The sequence below is a fragment of the Antennarius striatus genome, chromosome 24, assembly GCF_040054535.1.
Source record: "Antennarius striatus isolate MH-2024 chromosome 24, ASM4005453v1, whole genome shotgun sequence".
In the NCBI taxonomy this organism is placed as follows: Eukaryota; Metazoa; Chordata; class Actinopteri; order Lophiiformes; family Antennariidae; genus Antennarius; species Antennarius striatus.
This window is the reverse complement of record NC_090799.1, coordinates 7,417,326-7,441,127: the sequence shown is the minus strand read 5'-3', so window position 1 is coordinate 7,441,127 and position 23,802 is coordinate 7,417,326. Positions and strand designations below refer to the sequence as shown.

Sequence of the window (23,802 nt, the reverse complement as noted above, 5' to 3'; positions counted from 1 at the left end):
CCTTCTCTGCACATTTGTTCAGCAGAGGGGACGGGTGGGCGCATGCAGAAGTGGGGCGGACCTCGCTAAGCTCCGCCTCCACCAGGGGGTTCCGTTTAAGGCTACAAGCAGAACGGGGCCGGTCTGGGTGGTGATTAGATGCCCGACACTCAACTGCCATTTTTAACAAAGTGGCCCTGGAGGGGCTCTGGGACCGCGACCAAGTTGAGAGGCAGAAAAACAGGCGGGATGAAAGGATGATGCATGCAAAACAAACATTTCCGGACACAAAGGGTAAGATTAAAGACACATGTGAAGACTCCTTTGACCCTCCACTCCCCAACTTTTTGACTCTTATACTCACAGACACTCTCTGTCGAGGCTTGCATAAGAAAAGAGGAAGGCATGCAAGGCATAAATGAATATGGACAAAGACAAAAGATGCACAAATGAAAAGACACAAAATCTGATGAACATGTAGAACGTGTCATGAACAGCAGGAACTCAACCGTGTCACTTTTCTTCCTATTGTACTTACGGCGGTCCTCTCCCTGGACTGGTGGGCCACGCTGAGGGGGTATTGGCTTTCTACACCTGCAAAGAGAGAGTCCTGTTGTGATGGTCCAGGCAAACCAATAATGAAGGCATCTGTGAGGGTGAACGTTCACATGACACACTCACACACCCATAAATGTACGACTGACACCATTAAGGAAATATTGTGTTCCTTTGAGCGAGACGGTCTAATTTCCAATCATGGACCTTTCCACACCAGCTGACCAAAAAAACCTCCAACAAGCATCCATGTCCAGGAAACGAGGAGAAGGGACATTCATTGATTTACGCTGGCATGAGTGAGCAGAAATAAAGATGGGTATGAGGCACGGCAGCCCAAACTGTTCCAATTCTGACAGGAAGAAGATTAGTGCACCATAAATATGAATGCAGAGATGCAGACGTGATGATCAGGATGAGTGAGCAGCACATGATGTTTGCCAGCTACATTGCACCTGCTTAATTCTTCAATAGAGAGAGAGCAAATAGCCGTTAGCATACGTTTCAGTGTTGATTCAATTTCCAGTTAAAAACACTACTCATAATTAGAAAACAGAATTTGATTTTTTTGCACCATCTGCCTATAATTACAGCTTGTAGTGTGTACTTTAAAATCCGGATGCACTCTCTCTATGGACAGCATCCATTCCCGGTGAAGTGTTCACCTGAGGCCTTGCGTCTAGAGCCGTGAAGCGGAGCAGGCCGAGGGGGTCTGGCCGCTGCTCTGGCTACACTGAATCGAGACGGGGAGCGACTTTGGAGGGCTGACATTCTTTTCTGGTCAGCCCTCCTCATGCCTACTAGCAAAGAGGAGAGAGAGAATTATACCGACAAGCAAATGTGCTGCAGAAAGTGACATTACTTAAATGTGCCTTGATTAAGAACATCATATTTCTTTAATATGGAAATGAAACCTTTCTTCTTCATCATCTCCTCTCTTGGCGGATGGTGGCCAGGTGCTTTACGGATTGCTTTACTCTCAATGGTCCCAGGACAGCCCCTTCCTCTGCCAGGGGCCCGTTTAGCGGGTCTGTCCACTACAGGAGTACTGGTAGGACTCTGGACCTGAGGAAGGGCTTCCAAATGCTCAGTCATGATAGTTTTGTCATCATCTGCAGTGGAGAGGGATTAAAAGAAGGCTAAAGCTCTGCACTCCCAGCTAGCTACAAGATACAGATTAAGATTCATTAGCAACAAGTTTTATGGTGTATGGAAATATGCATAACAGTGCGCCTTCAGTCCTAGCAGTTAATACGTCCCAGGAACCATACGCGATTAACGAATTCCGCAATGAGCGACAAACTATCTTATTATTCATGATAATTTAAACGTTTATGAACCCTCCCCATACTGATATTACACCACCTTCTATCTGTATTACTTTTCCCCCCACACTCTTATATACTGTTTAGAGCACTTTTGTGTCTCACGTAAGTCAGAGACTCCCGGAACGGAGTGCACTTCTGGGCGCCGTCAGCGAATAGAATTCGCATACGGTATTACGTGACTGCTTACCAAAAATCCTTGATGAGGTGAAGTCACGTGCGAATGCGGGAGGGCGCACTGTATGCATTAAATGACTAAAATATCTGTTTTACACAGAAGAATTCATTAATTTTACAAGTTCTGGGTACCTTGTGAGTCCGTCCAGCCACTGTCTGTATCTAGGAGGGAGACGTCCATGGTAGTTTCATCATGAGCTGCTTGACTGGTCTGGCAGAGAACGTCTGAGGTTTCCTCCACCTCCAGACCAATCTCAATGTCTTTCCCCTCCTCATCCTCTTCATCAATCCCTTTCTGCTCTCTCTCTTCATCCATCATGTCAGAACCAACCTCTTCCCTTGCTCGAAGCGCAGGTTGTTTTTCCTCCACTGCTTCGCCAGACTTGTTTCCTTCAACGTTATTTATTTTATTGTCTTCTTCTACTTTCTCGTCACTCGGGCCTTTATTTCTGGCATCTCCACTGGGTTGACCTCGATCAGAGCAAGGGGATAAGTGTGAACTATCTGTCCCAGGTTCCCCATCACTGTTTTGGCCACTATGACTCCATTCTTCTGCCCACGATTTGGAATCTTCTTCCACCAGCTGATCGCCTAATATCATCCTCACCTGCTCGTCTTTTTCATCTTTTTTAATTGGACTTTCGTCTTTTTGATTTGTCACCAGAACTACAGGTACTTCGGCTTCTTCCATTATCTCTTGGGGCTCTTCCGCAATCTCAATATCATCCTCATCATTGGCTTCTTCCTCTACTTGTGCTTGAGGTATGACGATGACTGGAGAAGTTATGTGTGGATCTTGAACAGCATTTGAGGTCTCTTGCTCATTTATTCTTTCCAATCTTGTGGGTGTCACATTCTCACTTTCAATCTTCTTGACATGTATTTGTGTGTTTTCCAAAAATGGAGTTGATGATATTTCTTGTTTGTTGTCTTTGTCTTCTGACTGCCTCTCAGTTTCAGGACCACTATCTGCTTCGACCTTTGGTAAATCATCTTTCTGTGCCTTCTGTCCATCAGTTTGGGTTTCTAAAAGCATGTCCTTTGAGGAACTGGGGGAGGTAGGACTTGAAGTCTTGATTCCAGTTTCTGTAACATTGAAAGTAAAGGAACTATCGGGTGGAATTGGAGAAGCCTCTCTGGAAGGGTCTTTTTCAATGTCTACCTCAGGGATTGCTTGTATTTTTATGTCACCAGGCAAACCACTCTCCAAACGCAACTCAGTCAACCTGTCTTTTGAAGAAGATATTGGGATTCTTAGACGATCTGGTTTTACTCCACTTGTCACTGCTTTTTCGAGAATCAGGGAAGACTTTATTGGTACATCTTTCTTTTCAAACACTACTTTTTGAGAGACGTCAGAGATAATACCTTTACAATCTTGTTGCAGTACTTTTTCAACATCTCCAACCTCTGTGGTCCCAAGCGCCCTCTCACAGTCACTCTCGATGGATGGGAAGCGCTGGTGTGGAGGGTCCCCAGGACTGGGTATGTCAGCAGGTGAAGGCATCGGCCCAGAGTACTCACTGAAAACACAGTATCCTAACTCCTCAAACTGGCTTTCCCCTCCCATAACTCTTGAGGTCTGGCCTCCCAAGTTAAACTTGGCCAAAGAATTTCCCAGCAAGGTTGATGCATCAGCAGGCATGGACTTTCGCCTCATGTGGTCAAGCCCCCTTCTATCTAATGATGGCTGAAGCAGGGCTCCAGCCAGGTCCAACATTTCAGTGAGGCTACCTGAGAGGTTAAGTCTAGCAGTGTGCTTATCAGAAGGTAAAGGGGTGTCTGCCTTGCTGAGATCTTCTTCTGAGAGTTCTTTGATAGCTGGGTTCCCAGAGACAGCTGGAGGAGAGCTGCTACTCTCCACAGGTTCCTCAGGACTTAACCTATCTGAGAGGGCTTGTTCAGTCTGTCCCACTAAAGACCCGACAGTCAGGTTGATGGGGAGAACCCTCTGTTCCAATGACATCTCACCAGGAGGTGAGTGGTGTTGACTCTCACAGAGTTCCTCAAGCTTTTGCGTCTTGCTTTCAGTTCCTCCTCTTAACTTTGCGTCCTCTGTTGTGTTCAGTTCATAGTAGCTCTGGGCTTTTGATGAATGCCCTTCTTGATTTTCGGAGGATGTGTCAAAGTATGTTTTTGCTTTTACAGACCAGTTGTCTGTAAAAACATGTGACTTGACTTTCAACTCTGCAGGGAGCTCTGGCCTGGGACTGAATACTCTGTGCTTTTGATCCTCTGTTTGGAAGTCACCTGATGGTATCTCAGAGAACTTCATGTCTCCACCACTATCTCGGTCTTCCACAATTATCTCCTGAACTGCTGTTGACTTTTCTGAGATACAATCCATACGGGCTCCAGATTTTTCTGGTCCTTTGCCTTCGTCTTCGAGAGTTGATACCACCTCTTCATACAAAGCTTGTTTTATGTCTTTTGTTTCGGACTGTAAAAGTAAGTTGTTCCCCGCGGTCCCCTTCACTATAACTCTTCTGTCTTGGTTACGCTGTTCAACCATGGATGCTTCATAGACTTTGGTCTTTTTTACAAAGAGTGGACTTGAAGAAACTGCAGCTGCAACCTTAAATTCCTCTTTCTCATGCAGCAACGCATCTTCTTTCACAGCAGAGTCAGCCGATGCTTTATTGATAGATTCTTCTGGCTGGGCTGTGAGTTTGAACGATACTGTACAACTTTGTGCCGAGTCACATTAGCTAAAAGCTTTTCTTGAAGCATCCACAAAAGTTAGCCAATACAGTCAAGCCGAAGCCTTAGCACATAGATACAGTAGCTGTCCATGAAGCCAAACACCCAGCAGTGTATTCAGTAGCAGGCCATAACAGCACAGGAGAGGGATGGGGGGTGGAGGGGGGGGGAACTAGAGCGCGTGCACAACTGGAATGAAGGGATGACTTGCTTGATGGTAGATGACAAAACGTACATAAATATTGAATTCCTATTGCAAACAGTCACTTTGATAATGAAGTTACTCTTTCACTGTAAGGACATTAATTCTCTTTAATTTGCTAATGCAGTCATGTGGATGTGAATGAAGCTCTTTATAAAGTATTAGTGTGTATTTTTGATTCAAACGATCCTATCAGTAAGGATGGAGATACACTTCCAGTGAAGGTGGCTGGATGTTCTTAGTAACAATAGGAAAACAGGCACACTCTTTGCCTTCGGAAGGAATGAAAATGATACAGAAGCTGAAGGCAAGTGATAAAGGATGTGAAATACATCCAGCACTGAAACATGAAGCATCCATACAGGTTGGAGTTGGGCACTTCTTCTTGTACAGAATATTTCAACAAATCTCCCATATAAATATAGAAACAACATATTAGTGACATGTCTTCAACGCTTAACAGTCAGGACAGTGATATTTGCATTTGCAATGTAGTTGGCAATACAAAAAGTGCATAAATGATCAACCGCAACATGGTTGATCAGGTGTTCCAATGTTGCACCAATGAAAAGCAAATGGTCATGTACGGTGTGAGGAAAAGCTCAAAATCAAAATGCTGTGTCGCACCATCGTTTTGCAGATGGAAGCTTCAGGTGTTGAAGCAAAATATGAGAAATTAGGAACAATAAAAGCCGTGAAAAGTTCGGCAGCAAAGCCCGAGCTGCATCACATTTCATACGTCAGGAAAGTTTTTTGGAGAAGAGGCCATGGTTAGACATTCACCCCAATACACTCTCATTGCTACCCCACACTGTGTGGATGCACAAAAAACCACACACACCTTTTTCTGATGAGCTGTGTTCACTCTGATGACTTCCACCATTGAGGACCTCAGGTGTCTGAGCTGGCTGGCAGCCCAAAGCCTGGGGCTCTGTTAAATAATCTGTCTGTTCTAAGAGCCAGTCTCCCGACTCCTCACGCGCCCCTTCCTCCTGGTAATTGTGGGGCTCCTGCAGAACCTCCTCCTCATCCTTAACCTCTACTTTATCCTCTTTGAGCAGGGAAAGGAGACACACACATGAGACATGGATGACAGTAAAAACTTTCAGCTCTGATGGAGATGCATGGGATGCAATCGACACACTCTAATCTCAATATATTTAAGGTTTGCACAGTTTGCATAATAAAGCATCTTGCCTGAATAATAGCTTACCTCATATTAGCCCTAAAACATGCAGGGAGACAGTTTGGTGATTGCATGCCACATGCAAGAAGGAAGTGATTAGACACACAGGTTTCTGTTACTGCTAAGCTGAAAGTCGATCTCTGATTCCCTCGTTGAGGAAATCAAATGATGCAGCGAGCAAAGGAGCAACAGACATCGTGAAGGGGAAGCAGATTTGTGACGCAAAGGGCTCTGGTGGCAGGTCGTGTCCTCGCATAAAGGGGATGTGTTAGGAAGCTAATTGTGAACCTCTAGTGATGTGAACAGGACAGAAGTGTGGTGCATGCTGCAGCCTCCTGCGTGACGATGGTGACATGATGATCGAATGACGTGCAAAGCGACAGGTAACCCTGACGTTAAACGCTAAGGGACCGGAAGAAAGAGGAGGAGTTTTCTAGTCATGCTTTTCTGGGGTCTGATATCTTAAAACCTTAGAATGTTAACGTTAGACACGTTTCCAACACTCTCGCCGCCATTAACGCACTCATCCTGAATGGTCTGAGTGGCTGAAGGTGTGTAGGTGTACCTGGTGCCACAGGGCCAATCTGCTCAGCGGACGGGGAGGGGGGAGGGGAAGGAGGCAAATTGGCAGAGTCATCCACTGCGAAGGGAGAGAGAGAGGGAGAGAGAGAGAGACAGCACTGGGATGACAAGACATGGATGGGAAGGACGAAATGAGAACCGGGATAACTGTCGTCCTGTTCTTCCTCTTCCTCTCCCCTTCCTCTTCTCATTCAATCTTCAATTTGTGAGGACTATTTTCATCCATCCATTCCCTGCTGACGTCACTGATATTAGAGTATTTCAGGAACCAAGAATTTTAACCTACATACAAGACTCCCCTCGCTAACTACATTTGTAGTTCCCTTCTGGGAACTGGTCACCTTCTCCTGGCGACGTGGACCCAGTAACATTAACCCACAGCTGCCCATGTGGTGGGGTCCCCCGGCAGAACTGTTCTCTCACATTCTCACTCCGACACACTGCACATATGTTCCCTACCCATTGTTCCAGGATGAGCGGCCGCCCCGCCGTGGTAGCCGTTCTCCCTGTAGGCCGAGCTGTAGGCCGAGTAGCCATTCTCGCTGTTCTCCTGGCCATTGGAGGACCAGTGCTCTTCTGGCTGCCGACCGTCTGCCATGACCAAGGAGGGGGGGTGGATAGGTCACCTGTGAGAAGGAGACACCAAGGTGACGTTTGTGCATGCAGAGGAAGGAAGGAAGTTGTGAAGAAGTCAAATCCGGCATGTTCACAAGTCTGCCAGCAGGGGGCGGAAGGGCTGCATGATTCCACTGCCGTGTCTCCTTTGTCCTAGCATCCAGAGCGAGGGAGGGGGGTGAAGCAGCTGCACCCACCCTACTCTGTTTGGTCTTTACAATCAGTATAGTCCTACTTGTTTCCGTGAGCTGAGCCCCCCCCCACAACCCCTCCACACATGATCCTGTGGGATTCCTTAAAATACGACATGCAGGTTCAAAACAGGCAAAGGAATTAGCCGATGAGAGAAACCACGTGAACACACCCTTCACCGTCGACGAGGACGTGGCTACCATGGTAACCAGAACTGTGCTTTAGGAAGGTCCGACAGAATTCACCCTATTCAGACAAAAAACTAGATCACATGACATACAGTAGCACCTTAGCTGATTCACAACGGCAGCACGCTTGAGTACGCACCATTAAAGCTAAAAGCTACCCCCCCACCCCACCCCACATGTTGCTTTCTACACAGAGTTAGCCCGGCAGTCAGAGCTCAATAACACAATTATCATCCAATCGCTGCAGTTAATTTGATCAGAACAAATCTTTCTTCCTCCCACCATCGCGGTTCTTCTACCAAACCGAAAGCCTCCAGAGGACCATTAGACCATTAGACCACTTTGCTCCTCTTCTTTCTTTTTCATCGTATGAAAGGAAAGATTCTTTATATTTTTCTCTGTTCTGGATAATTATGGGAATCAGTGAATTCTTTGCCTCTTCAGTGCAAAATATTTTTTTCGTCTCTGGTTCTTGGCTTCTAGGCGTCTCTCCTTTCCTGCAGTGCTGCCTGACAACAGGCTCGCCTTCACCAGCTAACGTCTGCTGCCGTGGGAAGACTTGAGGGTCAGAAAGGAGGGAAAGCCAGAGAAAAAACACGAAAAGCAGTGAGGAAGAAGACCTCCTGGCACTGACGGATCCTGGGCTAAACTGTCTGAGCCTGACGATCTCGGCCCGGGGCTTCAATCTGGTCCCAAGAACAAAAAGCGGTGCCCCGACATCCAGACGGCTGTCGGGGGATTCGGGATCGACCTGCTTCAGCTGCAGGTTTGGCCACGCTTGGTGATCACACATCGTCCACGTAACGTTCCATAAACCTGCTGCCTACAGGACTGTTGTTAAAATAAAGAAGCTTATTTGCAGGGCAAACATAAAGCACACCTTTACTGACACGTATTCACATGCAGAACCCCAGTGAACCGGTGGTGTTTAGGTGTGTGTTTCAGCTGCATTCATTTTGCTATGTCTATACATTTTATCAAATTGCTAGAACAATGGCCTACAGAATGGAAACCTCATCTTAACTAAACCAACACTCGGGGTCAGATCTATCATGCCTGAGGATCTCCAGCCGAACCCACCATCCTGAGAGGAGGAGGTGTGACTCACCGAACTTCCTGTGTCCTACCTCTCTCTGCAGACTCAATCCCACACAATAATCCCACCTCACTTTCCTCCCAGCCAGTGCCTCCCACCCTCCAAACTCCAATATGGGTCAGTCATCACGCCTCCATGGAGCGCCGCTCACATCGGAATGTCACCATCCATTTAGACAGGAGTGTGGAATCTCTGGCAGCCAGCATTAGTAGGCCAACCTGGCCTTAATCCACAGTGAGAGCACCACAGTGTGTGTTTGTGTCCATGTCTGTGTGGAACCTTGGCTTTTTTTTATCATCAAAATATATATTTGTTATAATAATCCATCATTTCAGCCTGAATTCCTCCCATTCCCTGTATCAATACTTCATCCGACGGCACTCGGCTTTGAATGCGGAGCATTTAGTGAATTGATGAATCGGATAAGGCAGGAATTTTCCCAAAAATAACCAGTGAAGACAATAGAAGGTCAATCAATCTCTTTCTGTGTTACCAACTCAACTCCATTAACAGTTCCTGCAACAGCGCTCGTCTTCGTTACAGCCTGCATGATGTCAAAGTTGGCGCAAAAGTATTTTAATAGATGTGCAAGAAAAATCTCAATCTTTTGGTACCCTTCACCTCTCACCCCAACCCAGCAGCTTTGAGGATGGCGTCAGTTGCCATGACCTGCGATGCACCGTGAACCCAGCGGCGTCCTCCTTCAGAACCACAGCAGATGGCGGATTATGTTTCGTTGACTCAGCATGACGTGGGGGGGGCTTGGAGCATAATGAGCTCTTCCGATAAAGTGTGAATTAAGTGTGCATGTGGTAAACGCAAGCACAAGGTGCACAGATCCTGTAGAGGAGGTGCTGGGAAAATCCCAGTACCGTATTACGTGGAGCAGAGGTGCATGATGAGTGATCTGTAGGCTGTAAGAATGGTAGAAAACTAATAAAGATATATTAAAATAGGGTATTTGGTTTGTGCAATTTTGATTTATATGTTGACACAGCTTACAAATATACTAATCAATTAATTTTTGGCTGTAAACCCCCTCCTTCCAAATAACAACTAAAACTGACAGCTGCCCCCTCCTTTTTTTTTTCAGCCTTCTGATCTCATCGTAAGAGTCGACCCATCCTGGAACGCATCAACCCCCACCTCGTGCTGATGTCACCGTTGCCATGGTGATAGAAGACCAGGGGCTGGGAGGGATGCTGGCTACAGGGAGCGGACTTTGGCTACGTTACGGGCAATGAAATGGGTCAACCGGCCCCCCCAGGCACAGCCCCGGGGATCCAAACACAAATCGAAGCTGAAGCCATTTAATTCATCAATCACCAGAGAGCTGGTAGCGGCGCTGGGCAGGGACTCAAGGCGGGTGTCTCAAGGGGGTGCAACGGCATGCAAACCCCCCCCCCCCCCCCCCCTCTTCAGTATAACCCCTGACTGGGGCTAAATGTAGACGCAGACACAAACACAAGACTTTCCCAAAACAACATTTACAACCCAATCTAGCCTCGTGCCTGACGTCGAACACGGCCGAGCTAGAAAAGCAGCAAACACAAGAAGCCGCTAATGGCTGCTTCTTTATCTCATGACAACAACCACAACCATCGGCCTCGGAGCTTCCCACGTGTTACCGGGTATATTTCCCCTGTACTATGTATCCGTGAAGCCACTAAGACATGACACCGGGCCCCATGAGTCATGGGAAAAGTGAGTGTAAAATGTCCAGAAGCAGGAGTGTGTAGTTCACCATCTGGCAGAGCTCCAGATCTCTATGTTCGTGCTTTTTCTCTTGGTGATTTAGGAGTGTGATGAAAATAGCTTACTTTAAACACCGTGTTTGAGCAAAGGAGCTCACCCGCGAGGTTTTTAGAAGGGATTTACAGTGGCGTTGGCTCCGCAGTTTGCTTTGTCCTAAACCCACAGTTACTCCATGAACTGCTGTCAAATGCTGTATATTCTGGGTTCTCAGACGATGAATCCTGCTTTTCATCATCATGAGGTTCCATGGCTGTGGTTAATAATTTGTGCTTGAATTGGGTGCAACAATAAAAAACAACATGTGCAGTTGGGTTCCATCCACCAACCTGGAGCTGTTTCAGTCCTTAGAGACAGAAGAGCGCTGCTGTGAGGCGTCCTGTCAGACCTAGAGAAGGAGAGGAAATGAAAGCATCAGTAAACCACAGCCGTGAAGGTGATTCCGCTCAAGAGCGCTAACCTCAAAGTGATGGGATGGAACCAACAACAACAGCAGTCAATCTCATCTACTCAGTGAATTAAAATACAAATAGAAAGGTTAAACAACAAATTACACTTAAATTTATTCCTTTTCATGTCTGTGATAAAAACCATAGCTGGAGGCCATCAGCCAATTAGCTTTACTTAGAAACAAGACCGGTAATGAGGGACAACTGCTAGACAGGTTCCATAAAAAAAAAAGAAACCAACCTCCTCGTGATGTCATTAAAAGCTCAATTATTATTTTATTTCATATAAAACCAACATGTAAAACGGTCTACCAAAACAAAGACGAAATGATCTCGATCCAACATCCTCCGGGAAATCACACAAAAGAGTTAAGCTAAGACAATGAACCTCATATCTCACAGGAGCATGAAATGTGTTTCCAATAATGAAGCGTGACTTTAAACTTGAGCGCAAATGAGACCTGTGTTTAAGTCCATTATCTTGACCAGAGGTCAGGGGAGGAATGTCAGTCAGTAAAAATAAAAGCAACGTAAAAGAGACGACTTTTCATCAACAAGCGATTACAAGTGAAGACGTCCCCCTCGTGCCAACAGCACCGACTCCACTGAGCTGTTTTTGAGATTTGTCAAATTCTTGGATTGGTCCTCTGGGGCCGAGCCAAGACGAGTAGAGGATGCGTACAGCATGAAGAAAGACAGATCTGCACATTTGCTCTGGTTTGGGACCACAAAAGACGTAGAACACAGAGCATCCTGTTAGCATTAAACCTCTGAAAGGACCATCGGGGGGCTCTGGCGCCAAAAACCACAGTTTGGATGGAAGGAGAGATAGGGGATGAAGACGAGGGGCGCAGAGAGGGGGGGGGGGACTCTCCAAACAGGAAGGAGCTGATTTACTGGAGGAGAAGGAAGGAAAAGTATTCCTACTGACACACTGCAAAAGTGGAATTGCAGAGACAAAATACACATTTACCTTTTTTAATGTCTTTGCCTCGGGTTTGTCAAAATAAAAGCATGTCTGCTGAGCTTTGATTTGGATTTATGCCTCGCTTTTGTCGTTTCAGCTTTAAAGAGCTGTGCAAAAAGAAGGTGGTCATCCCTTTATTTTGTTAACTCTGTATATTTAAAGAGAGACATTTATTGCTGACATATCAAAGATGGCGAGGTGAGGAAGGAAGTACCTCTGTGTCGTGAACCGCTCATGACAATTCAGATCAACACGGCTTGTGGTCTTAATGGACAGAAAAACATTGCTGCCAGTGACTTATTGTGCAAAGATAAAGCATTAATAATTATCTTTTTGATCACTCCTCTCACTTCTCTGCACTAATGGTCTGTTTTGGGTCACAAGCATATCTGATTTTCATCTAATTATTATAGCTTTTACTGGAAGATAATGCTGCCAATTTAATACCTTTTACATCTTATCAGTCACTGGAGATGACCATCCTGTGGTTCTGGACTTAATGGACGAGTGTAAGCCGCCAGCAGAGGGCTGAACATACAGCAGTATGTCCTGAGGATGACTATGACGACCCTCATCTCCCCGGAGGCAGAGGCCAAACGGGTCAAACAGAAGGCAGAGGAAAATGAGGAGGAGGAAGGGGGGTGGGGGGGGTGGAGGTGGACTCAATCCAGACCATCAGAGATGAGGCAAACAGGAAATGAATCTAAATCTTAGGCTGAGATGTTAACATCGTAGGGAGACCAAATGATTTGTTCCAGTTTATCTGAAGTGGAAAAGACTACAAGAACAAATTCACTTTATTAATATATAAATACTAGCGGGAAGTAGTGGGTGGAGCTGGTGACAGCTTGACAGCGTTAGACTTTTCAAGTGAGCTAAATCAAATATATAGGTAGGGATAGTCTGTGTGTGTGCGTGTGTGTGTGTGTGTGTGTGTGTGTGTGTGTGTGTGTGTGTGTGTGTGTGTGTGTGTGTGTGTGTGTGTATACGTATATATATGTGTGTGTGTGTGTATATATATGTATGTGTATATATATATATATACACAGTGTATATATATATATACTGTATGTGTATATATACAGTATATATATATACAGTATAAATACATACATATACACACACACAGTGCACCCATCAACACTCACGACCTACCGAAAATCCACCAGGATTTTCGGTAGGTACTCACGTGATACCGTATGCACGTTCTATTGGCTCTATCGAAGATGCGTTGATTAACATGCTTGACACTTGGATATTTGTTCGTCTATTTCTTTCTTCATGAGTCATAAAGTTTATTTGAAGTTCTTCGACGTGGAGCTGTTATACGTCAAAAATTTTAACTCTGTCCTTTCTATGTGTGCATGTAGACACGGGTCACACACACTGATGTCACAGCGGTTTTCGTTGCAGGGAGACGCCCCCCGGATAGAAAAAGTTTCGGTTACAGCGTCCACACGACAACACAGACCCGGCGTTATCAACAACTTCACTTTGGCCGGCATTTTCGTCCTGGATATCTTCATTTGTTTGGTGTTTGGAATAAAGTTTGATATTAATGTTTTATTGTGCAATTTCCAAGGGTTCCCGCTAGTACTATATATATATATATATATATATATATATATATATATATATATATATATATATATATATATATATATATATATATATATATATATATATATATATATATATATATATATATATATATATATATATATATATGCTGTATATATAGACACATTCAGGTCTTAAACCAATGACTTCTGGCCCCCCAGCCCAAGACTTAGTGGGTAGAGCTACTGCTGGCCCCCATTAGACTTCAGAACAAGGAGTTTTAGTGTCCAACATTTCCTGTGTTCAGACTCAAAATTTATGCAAAGCACCCAATCATGACATCAGAGGGAGTTTCCTGGCCTGACATGACCCTATTTTTTCCAAGGACTAGAACTACTGTTACCTCCTGCCACAGAGGGGGAGGAGCTTTTTATAATGTCTGATGGTGTTTAATTACTGCAACAGATGCACAAAACACACCTGTCCACCTCAGGAACCCCCGCCAGGAACTGCTGTCAAGGTGAAGAACGGCATAAAAGAGAGTTCCTCTCAGAATGAGTTTCTCTCATTCTGAGAGTGATCCCTACACTCTTCTTCCACAGTCATTTCAGACTTGGTGTGAAGTGCTTAAGCATACGGTCAAGAGTCCCCTCTGTTCTATTACAGGTGCACAAAGATAAGAACAACACCAAAGACACACAGCCCCAGTCTTGGCAGAGTCATCAGCCACCACCACCACGAATCTCTGGCCTGGTAAAATGATGCTGTATATAAATGAAACTCTGTGATAATCATTATCTTAACTCCTTGACGTTGACATTGAGCTGTAATAAGTCCGCTCACTCAGCCAAGAAACATCTACAGACTCATTTCCTTTTGGAACGTGGTCCAGTTTGCAAGCATGACAGCTCCAACCTGCAGACGCATGCCTCATTCAGCAGATAAGAACCAAACATCATCTGTGTGCTCAACATCTACAAGCTCAAACACATGCAAACAGCTCAAACACATTCAGTGAGCTATTTTTTGGGACCAGGTGCAAGTTTTTTGCTCCCCAAGGCGACAGCTGCGCATGAGACTAGAGATCGGTGGCAGAACTGGTTCATGTCAGTCTACATGGTGGTTTCTTAGTGGCCTCAGAAAATTATACATTATCAATCAAAGTGAGAGACAGGGTGGCCTGAAATGTCGTCTGCAGAAAGTGATTTTTATATTCTCATTCTCCTCCCGCTCCTTGGACTTTAAACACCTTCAGAACATTCCTTCCTTGAAGCCAGGTTTTAGGAATTCTCCTCAGGTCATCCACTTTTCCACATATTCTCACATGCGGCACCATCAATTTCCTCCACAAGGTTACGTTTAAGCTGCATTTCCTGCAGTCCACCAAAAATAACGCGCTGTCCATTCCATTCAGCCGCATCTGTCTCTACGGCTCACATCATCTTTGTCAGAGCTTTGACATCCGGGCTCACGATCATCACGTATCACATGTCCACAGATCCTTTGGGGCATTCTGTCAAAGTGGAGGGTGGTGTTAATATGACTTCAATGTCCCTTTATCCTTCGTTTTTGCCTCAACAAACACCAGACATCACAGGTCCCTCTCTGCTATATAAAGAGTTTGGGCTTAATTTTTCCACCTGCTCCCATCTGAACCTGACCAATACAGTTCCGCCAATGCTAACAGGCAGAGTAAAACGTCCTGTGGTCTCCAGCAGCTCGGTGTCGCCCCCAGAGGCCAACCATAGATAGATGCTGTGTCTCAAACCACTGATGGCCATGTGCCTCGGAGGATATCCTTATTTAATTCCAAGGAACAAAACTCAGAGGAGGTGGAGGTTGACATGCAAACAGGACAAGCAGTGTTCTCAGGGCGAAGTATTAAGTTGGGTGACCGATGTCTAGATGAGGCACGTCACAGAGACTAAAGGCTACCGACAGACAGAAACAGCCGCTGGCTTCGCGTGACATCATCTCTTTCGCTCAGTTGAATGTCAGCGGCAAATATCCCAAATAATTAAAATGTTTGGACACACAGTGGAGGTGATATGGAAGGATGCACTGAACAGACTGCAGGAACAAGTCCTTCTCTTGTTTTTCTTGCTTGTGAAACAATTACATGCTTGCATTCCCGAGGGAAAGGTCATCTTACCTGGCAGGTAGAAGCTCCAGCCTTTGGTCGGCGAATAGGGCACAACGGAGGGAGGGGCTTCCTGCAGAGAGAGACGGGAAGGTGGGTAGTTATAGGGACAGTATCATACGGGTGGTGGTGGCTGATGGCAAACACTAACCTACCCACATGCTGCCTCACAGAGATCTCCCCCCACCCCCACCCCCCGTTGAATCCCCTTCAACCACAGGCACTCCCCACTTCAATGGATGAGGGGTGTCGGGGGGATGGGAGGGTGTTGCCATGTCTGTTTGTCTTGTCTGTGTGCATGTGCCACATTAATTCAAAGGGATGTGGAGCTCATCAACTCCCCATGGAATGGAGTTTCAAGATAAATCTCTATCCAAGAAGATTCCTTGAAGCATATTTCATACTCCAGGTGGTGTTTATCTCATCCGTAAAAACTCATAAGACGTGTTGCGGATGCATGAACCCTTCAACCGGTGCAGCGTTGGGGGTTATACATGTGTGTGAAGGAGGGGGGAGGGGGGAGCTGAATATTTTTTCTGTCCTGGTGCTCATTTGCAAGCATGGCCAAATGCAGCAGCAGCATTAATGAAACAAAGACTGAGGGGGAAAGAGGAGACAGGTTTGGAGAGACAGACTAGGAGAGTCCAGAGACCAGATGAGCTGAAGCACATGAAACCTAATTCCCTTCCCGTTGGCATTTCGGAAATTCATTAACGTAACCCTGTCCCTTATGGAGGAAATAAAATAACAACAGTATTGCGAGACAAATTTCTAGAGAGACTCTCCAAAACAACCACCAAACCTCACTCCGACCGCCGAAGTTGATGCGAGGCTGATTCATAAAGGATCGAGTCATACAGTTCACAAAAACCACTTGTAAAATTAGAGGAAGAGGAGGAATAAACCGAGCCAGGCCAGCTCTTTCCAGCCCACATCACATCCTCTCCAAGTCCCATCATTAGCTTGTACCGTTTTAGGGGGGTGGAAAGAGTCATTAGTGTAAGACTGTAATCAACCTGTCAGGATCGGGGACTGGATAAAGTTTAAAAGAAGCAATGAGACGTTTAAAATGTCGGCGGTGGTAAAATCAATTTTTAATATGATTTTTATGAAGCTGAAGTTTCACCGGTTTGGGGTAAGTGGAAAGAGGAGATACGGAGGGAGGTAAGGAAGGTTTGCTGGCGTAAAAGGGAGGGACTCGGTGCTCCGATGAGGTGAAGACAGTCCTGTCACCGAGCGACTGCAGGGTGGCCTCATGCCAGCACTGATTAGAGAGGGCCGGACCACAGCTGCGGACCCAGTCTAATCCCCCCCAGCCTCCACTGCCTGGAAGCCTTCGCCAAACAGTAATCGTCGACTGCTGAACTTTCACCAGACAAACTTGCAGACTACACCTGCAGCGTTTTAGTTAGATGCTAAACGGAAATGGTTTTGTGTGATTAAGGTCTCCCATAATAGAAAAAAGACATCATTTGGCCCCTTCCCTTCCAGGTGGCATCAACATTTCCCATCAGCCTTGTCAGGGCCATCCTGAGACTTTCACCCAGACACAAATCTGATAATCTCTCTCAGACTTGAAAAGATCTGATCGACACTATAAGTCTATAGCATCGGAAGGATTACAACAGCAATCTCTTACCAACTGTAGGTTGAAGACTTATTTCCAGCAACTCCTCCTTTTGGCTGAAAACACAGCACCCACTGGTTTTGTTGTTTACTTCAGACAAAGAGCAAATTAGATTCAAGACAACGATAATCTTATTAGCTAAATCCGAGCTGATCTGAACGTTTGTTCAAAGGTTAGCAGCCATTTTTCTGTCTCAAGGGACAAACAATCCATTCACATGACATCATCACTGAGGGCTTCATGAGATAATTTATTGTGGGGTTAATGAAAAAGACTCTCTAGATGGAGAATAACTGGATAATCCACGTGTGGCCACAACAGATTTACATGTCAGATTAACTCTGAAGTTTATTCCGTGATGTTGACACAATCTCCAGCCACCCGGCAGCTCCAGACACTTGAAGACGCCTAAGCACTACGAAAAAGTGGAGCTAACTCATTCGCCACGAGCAAACAGCAGGCTGCTGATTGGCTGAAAGTGAGCATCGGAACATCTGACTGCCCAGCATCTATGAAGGAACTGAAAACACATGCAGTAATGTGTGCACGTGAAGGTCCAACATCACCTGGATCACCACTGGGACAAATATTAGCAGGGATCGATGCGGAGTGATCCTTGCTGTCCACTGCCACCAGGAAGTAGAGGAACGGAGGCAACGGATGCCATGACTGTGGGGGGGTTTAGGGGTACAAGCACAGACGACTGTAATTGTGGACTAAACTGAAGTTGTGCCTGTCGGTGGGCGTGTGTGGGTTTTACGATGTAGCAAGTATATCAACTGTGTGTGTAAACGCAACAGCTCGAGTGTGCCTGGCTTTACACTAACCACAGGGTGTAGCCGTGGACTTTGAAGTTTTTCCCTTCACCGTGTGCTGAAGGCCAACACAGGCTACCAGACAGGATCTCACAGGACTCTGTGTAAAAATCACACATGCTTTTCAGGCACAGGGAACACTCTCTCTGATCGACTATCGCAGAGATTCCCTTAATGGGAAGGAAAGGTAAAGAGACATCCAAAGATGGCCTCCATGTGCCATCTGCTGTAAATTAGCACCTCCATGGGGGTGCATGGAGATCTGGGTACCGGTGATCCAATGCTGGGGTTTCCAGCTCCAGGTACAAGCAGACAACTTCTTTGTCTATTCTTTATTGTATTACTTACAGGTAAACTTTTTTTTTTGCCTGAAATAGAAGAAGTCCAGATGCAATGATGCTAGCAGCAGAATATATCCTTTGGCTCGGAATCACTTGAACACGGACTTGATTCTTCCTAAATAATACCCAAGTGTTTCAGTGGCCCCGCCGAAGCCAACTGTTCCCTATGCCGTTGCTTACACTAATGTTTCCCAGGGGGATCTGAGGTTTTGCACAATTATCCAATACCCATGTTCTGCCAAGTTTTTTTCTTTTTAGCTCCCAGTGGATTAAATATGACAGCCCAACTGGCAGTTGCTTGCTTCCAAGTATGACACGTCCAGATTCACCGATTGGGGTGGGTAGTAGATCCATAGATGGCTTTTAGATTTGGACGTTTTGATCGCTACCTTTTTAGTTGCGAAATTATAAACTGCTCTCCAAGTCTTCTGGCTCTCAAACCACATCATGACATGATCCGATCCACAATCCATGTTCAGCGCCTTCAGAGACAAATAGTTGGTGGGAAAAGACAGCGGTTTCAACTCAACTCATAGATGAATAAGTAAATCCAGGTGTCGTTAATGAGTCAAACATCAGACTGTGGGAATAGTGATGGATCTTCTTGTTTCATCCAGCTGTTTTTAGATGAATAGAATTTATTTGGATGACAAAACGGTTTCTGGGTAGCTTGAACATCACAATCGGGAAGATGTGATAACTGAGAGGCTGAAGGATTACATACGTCCTGATTTGAACCCAAATCAAACCAAGTCCTTTTCACAATCTTAATATCGGTCATGATTTATGTCACAAACCAGATGTGACTGTTAATTACTGGTGATTTGACTGTGGAGTCTTGCCTGTGCAGGACTGATGTTAGAGGTAGAAGTCGGGTGTCGCCGTCCGAAGCTTCTGGGAGTGGAAGTATGTTGCTTCTGACATCAAGACGGAAAAACAGCTCAAGACACTGAACACAAGAGGCATTATACTGGCAAGAACACACAATACTGGACTCTCCAGGACTTCATGACTTAATGAAAAAAGCCATTACACTCCTAATCAATATTTTATTCCCAATTCCCAGTTAAACACTAGCCCGTTTGACCCTGGAGGGTTTGGCTTGATTGAACAACTTTTCTGTCCAAATGCTGGATACGACACATGTGTCGCTGAGACTGAGAGAAGAGCGGAAGTTTCTGGAAGTCATCAGAGATGAGTCGAGGGGGAGGGGTAGCAGCTGCAGACCAGTCCCCCGACATGAATGCACCTTCAGAAAGGCAAATCCAATGGATGCACGTAATATACAACATACCACACGACAAGACGTCAGTGGAGTCACGCAACCTGGGCCGGGGATTCAAGCACGCAATGTGATGCTGCCAAGTGTAAACAAACACCAATACACGGCAAACAAATATCTTCAGACGGAGTCAACAGATGTCAGATCCAATGGGGCGACTCTGCCATCCAGGCCAGGCCGAGAAACCGCCCCGTCAGTTAAGCATCCAGAACAAGCAAACCAGCACTACTCCCTCTTCCGCCGACTCATTCCTCAAAAAGAATGAGTCATTGTTACATGCACAGGAATAGAGACGTGTTGATTTTTGGCTGCACGGAGGGAGGAAAACGGCAAACAGCAGCAGTGTTAAAATGAATGTAGCGTGTTGGGGAATAAATCCTTTAAAAGGTCATTTTTGAGGTTTACATTTATTTTTCAACCACCTGGAGTAGCAGTTGATTTCAAAGAGGCCTTCTCCTACCCATACGTCTCTAAATTACCTTCCTATATAACATTCATGACATTTCAAGTAATCCTTCAGACAAACAAACAAAAAGTTTTGCTGATCTGAAAAGTAATCAAAGCCATGACTCAACTCAACATCATCCAAACAACTGATGCTTGACACGTTGCCGCCTTGACGTTAAACCAAAAAAGGACATAAAACAATGGATGTTTAAAAATGTGCGGCCAAGATGGTGAAAGACAAAGATGGAACGTGCAGAAGCGATGGTCCGCCTGCGTGAACAGGAACCACAGCGAGGCAGGAAATGAATGAAAAGCATTACGCGCCACAGCAACCAGTTGAGGCCTTGCAGATGATGCAACACGACGGCACCAAACAAATTGCTTTTTAACATTCACATGTGAAACCTTTCCGCTTTTCCACCTTGGGGTAAGTGCAGACTATTAGCCTAAGTGATACGACAATATTGTGGTTGAAGTCGGAGGCGAGGAAGAAGAGGCGGGGTGGAAACAGGCTTTCCAGCCTCCATTACCAAGAAGATGGAGATGTTATTGAGAATAAAGTGCAGAGCGCATCAGGGGACAAACTACCGTGACTCTTTGTTGACTCCTTCCACATTTACTCGCTTGGAACCAAATGTCTGAACATTTCTGTGGCTTCAGTAAACGGGAATCAATCAAGATGACTTATCTAATATCTGATAATTCAATTTAGAAAAAAAACCCCCAGAAACTCAAATGATGGGTGGAAATCACAAACCGTTTAACGTGATGTATTTTTATTACTAATAAATTGATAAGTTTGGACTGAACTGCCATCTTGAATCAGACGTCACGTTTGCTCAGTGACGGTGACAAAACATCTGGAGCGACTTGGCGAGCTGAACCTCGGTGCTGGTGAGATCATCCGTCAGTAAGAGACGCCAAGCGTCACCGTTCACCCATCAGCCCTGTGGAGCGCTGCTGTTTGTTTGGGAAGGAGCGGGGTTTCACCGGACCGCGTGAACCCACAAAAACGGGAATTCACACGTGTGGACAGGATGATGCATTACAGGCTCAGGGGGCGAGGCTTGGTGTTCAGAGCTCAGACGTGGTTTGCATCACAACTGGTTCACACGTCTGTCGATGGATCGCGGCAGGAAACAAACTGCAGATAAAAAGCATTCCTCATCTCACATTGAGCTGCGGCGAGTTAGTGGCGATACGATTACGGCTTTTTATATCAGATCTCCAGGCAAACCTGCTGTGGGAAACTCAGGGAAAGATGTCACGTCTTTATGAGGGAAGTTTTCACTTCATTTTTTACAATTTATTTCGTACTTGTAGCTCAACTTTAAAACTCCTCAAAGATTGATTGCTTTTAGCTTTGCATTTGCATATATATATATATATATATATATATATATATATATATATATATATATATATATATATATATATATATATATATATATAATATATATATATATAGTATACAGGCCCCTGTAGGCATGCAAATTAGTACAGGCGGAGCCAGAGTGAAGGGTCACATGAGGGGTAGTGCCCCAAATGAGCAGCTTTTGGGGGGGACAACGCCTTGCTCGAGGGCGCCTCGGCAGTGGCTGGGAGGTGACACCTCCCACTGTCAGTTCACACTCCGAGGATGTCTGGAGGGAGCAGGAATTGAACCGCCGATGGCTGGGTGATGTCTGGTCTTAAGACGTCTGCTCTACCGCTGAGCCACAATGCAAAAGGTTTGTTGGTGAACATTTTATGTCTAGCCGTCAGGGTTTGTACGGATGTTTTGCAATCGATGTTGCTCAAAGAGTGGCTGTGGCTATGACAAGTCAGGGAAACTAACAAAAATAATGAAAAACAACAAAATAGATGGAAGAACACCCCTGGCGGTAAAGCGACGCATGAATCACGTCCACTTGGATTGAACTGTCAAACTTTGGAGAGGCCTACATCACATGACCGAGCCGTGTGAGGGGTCAGGCATCAATAAGTCTATTAAGCCATGGTCTGTCACCCCCGGACTGAAGAGGTAGCTCCTTTATGTTCTCTGGTTGGGGGGCTAAGGTAGAGGATGGGACCAAGTGGGGTGCAGAGGAAACCAACCTGGCACAAGAAGGGCTTCCTCCATAGTTTGGAAGCAGATGGTGGGAGATTAGTATCTCATTGTTGAACTGTAGATAAATAAGGTGGGGGGGTGTGTGAAGACACCCCTCAGTTTGCTTTGCTCCAACATCGCCGATAACAACGCTGATGTAACATCGCCAGTAACAACGCCGATAACATCACCGATAACATTACATGAGCAGCTTTGAAGTTCACATCGGAGACGTTTGGACTCCTGCTACACAGCCAGAAAGAAACCATGCTGGTACCAACAATGGGTTCACTCTAACCCTAACCCAAAACCATGCTGGTACCAGCAATGGGTTCACTCTAACCCTAACCCAAAACCATGCTGGTACCAGCAATGGGTTCACTCTAACCCTAACCCAAAATCATGCTGGTACCAGCAATGGGTTCACTCTAACCCTAACCCTTACCTGACACAGGAAATGAAACGCAGCGAGCCAAGGAAATGTAATGCAGCACATCGTTTTCTTCATTGGTTTGGTTCCTTTTCTGTCGTAAAACTTTGGCTCTGAGACCGTTTAGATGTGGAGGTAAAAAAGTAGCAGGATTGCTTCTCCTAAGAAGCTGAGGAATAGAACATATTTTGCTGCATTTGCTCCACTATCTGTAAAATCAATGCAAAGAACACTGAATACAAAAATTTATAAGGAAGCCTGGGCTATATATTTCACCATGAGTTAGTGCAGAAAAGATTATTACCATCTTATTATTCAAGGAATTTGTTGAGTGCTTTATCTTTCGAACCTGAAAACCCTGCTGCAATATAGAGGAAAATTCCTGTCTTCCCTTGAGGTCATTCCCAGACATCTGTTGAAGCTGCGGAATGAAGCTACCAGCTATCGGAATGAAGCTACCAGCTATCAGAATGAAGCTATCAGCTCCTGGTTCTACCAAGACTGATGCTCTAAATGAGGCACCCGTTCACACATGTGCTTCACAACAAACCAGTAGATCTGTTTTCTGTCCATTCCCCTTGTGCAATGTGCATTAGAGTCACACACTATGAGCCAATCGGAACAAGGGGGAGGGGGGAGGCTCCACCCTTTCCATCCTCTAAATACAGTCTGGAGCTCCACAGAGACGCACTGATCCTCCACAGGGTCATTCATTTGAGGGACTGGTTACCATGGCAGGGGTTGCTGTGGTGAGAGGGGCCCTGAATGGCCCCAAAGGGGCAGAATGAACAGTCAACTCTTCACAACACAGACGATGAGGCAGGACCATAAATGCCAATGTGGGTCCTTTAGGTTTGGGTGGAGGTGTGAGGTCTATCATTTGCTCTTGTATGATTGGACACTGATGAGTCGAGATGAGTGAGCTAATTTTAACCCCCCCCCCCCCTCCCCCCCAGGGATATGAAGGAAAAATGTTAAAGAAATGGTGCGAATGCAGCATTTTTTGTCAATTCAGAAAAGTCTATTTGCATAAACAGAAAAGAGAAGACAAAGAATCACAATCAAGTTGTGAACTAATCGAGGGTTTAAAGGTGTGAAATCCAGCT

At 45.5% G+C, this 23,802-nt stretch overlaps 1 protein-coding gene across 18 annotated transcripts in view; it reads right to left on the bottom strand.

Annotated features, from left to right (window-relative positions):
• The window catches only part of LOC137591443 (microtubule-associated protein tau-like), a 31,457-nt gene that overhangs the window by 5,122 nt on the left and 2,533 nt on the right, over positions 1–23,802 (bottom strand). The window contains exons 2-9 of one of the 18 annotated variants that reach the window (XM_068309436.1): positions 15,678–15,738; positions 10,879–10,937; positions 7,166–7,332; positions 6,690–6,764; positions 5,780–5,989; positions 518–573; positions 344–361; positions 2–187 (exon numbers count right to left, since the gene is read on the bottom strand). In XM_068309436.1, coding sequence (XP_068165537.1) covers positions 2–187; positions 344–361; positions 518–573; positions 5,780–5,989; positions 6,690–6,764; positions 7,166–7,304 — 684 coding nt within the window. In that variant the 5' untranslated portion in view covers positions 7,305–7,332; positions 10,879–10,937; positions 15,678–15,738. The other 17 variants (XM_068309434.1, XM_068309433.1, XM_068309441.1 and 14 more) reach the window with 17 other exon arrangements.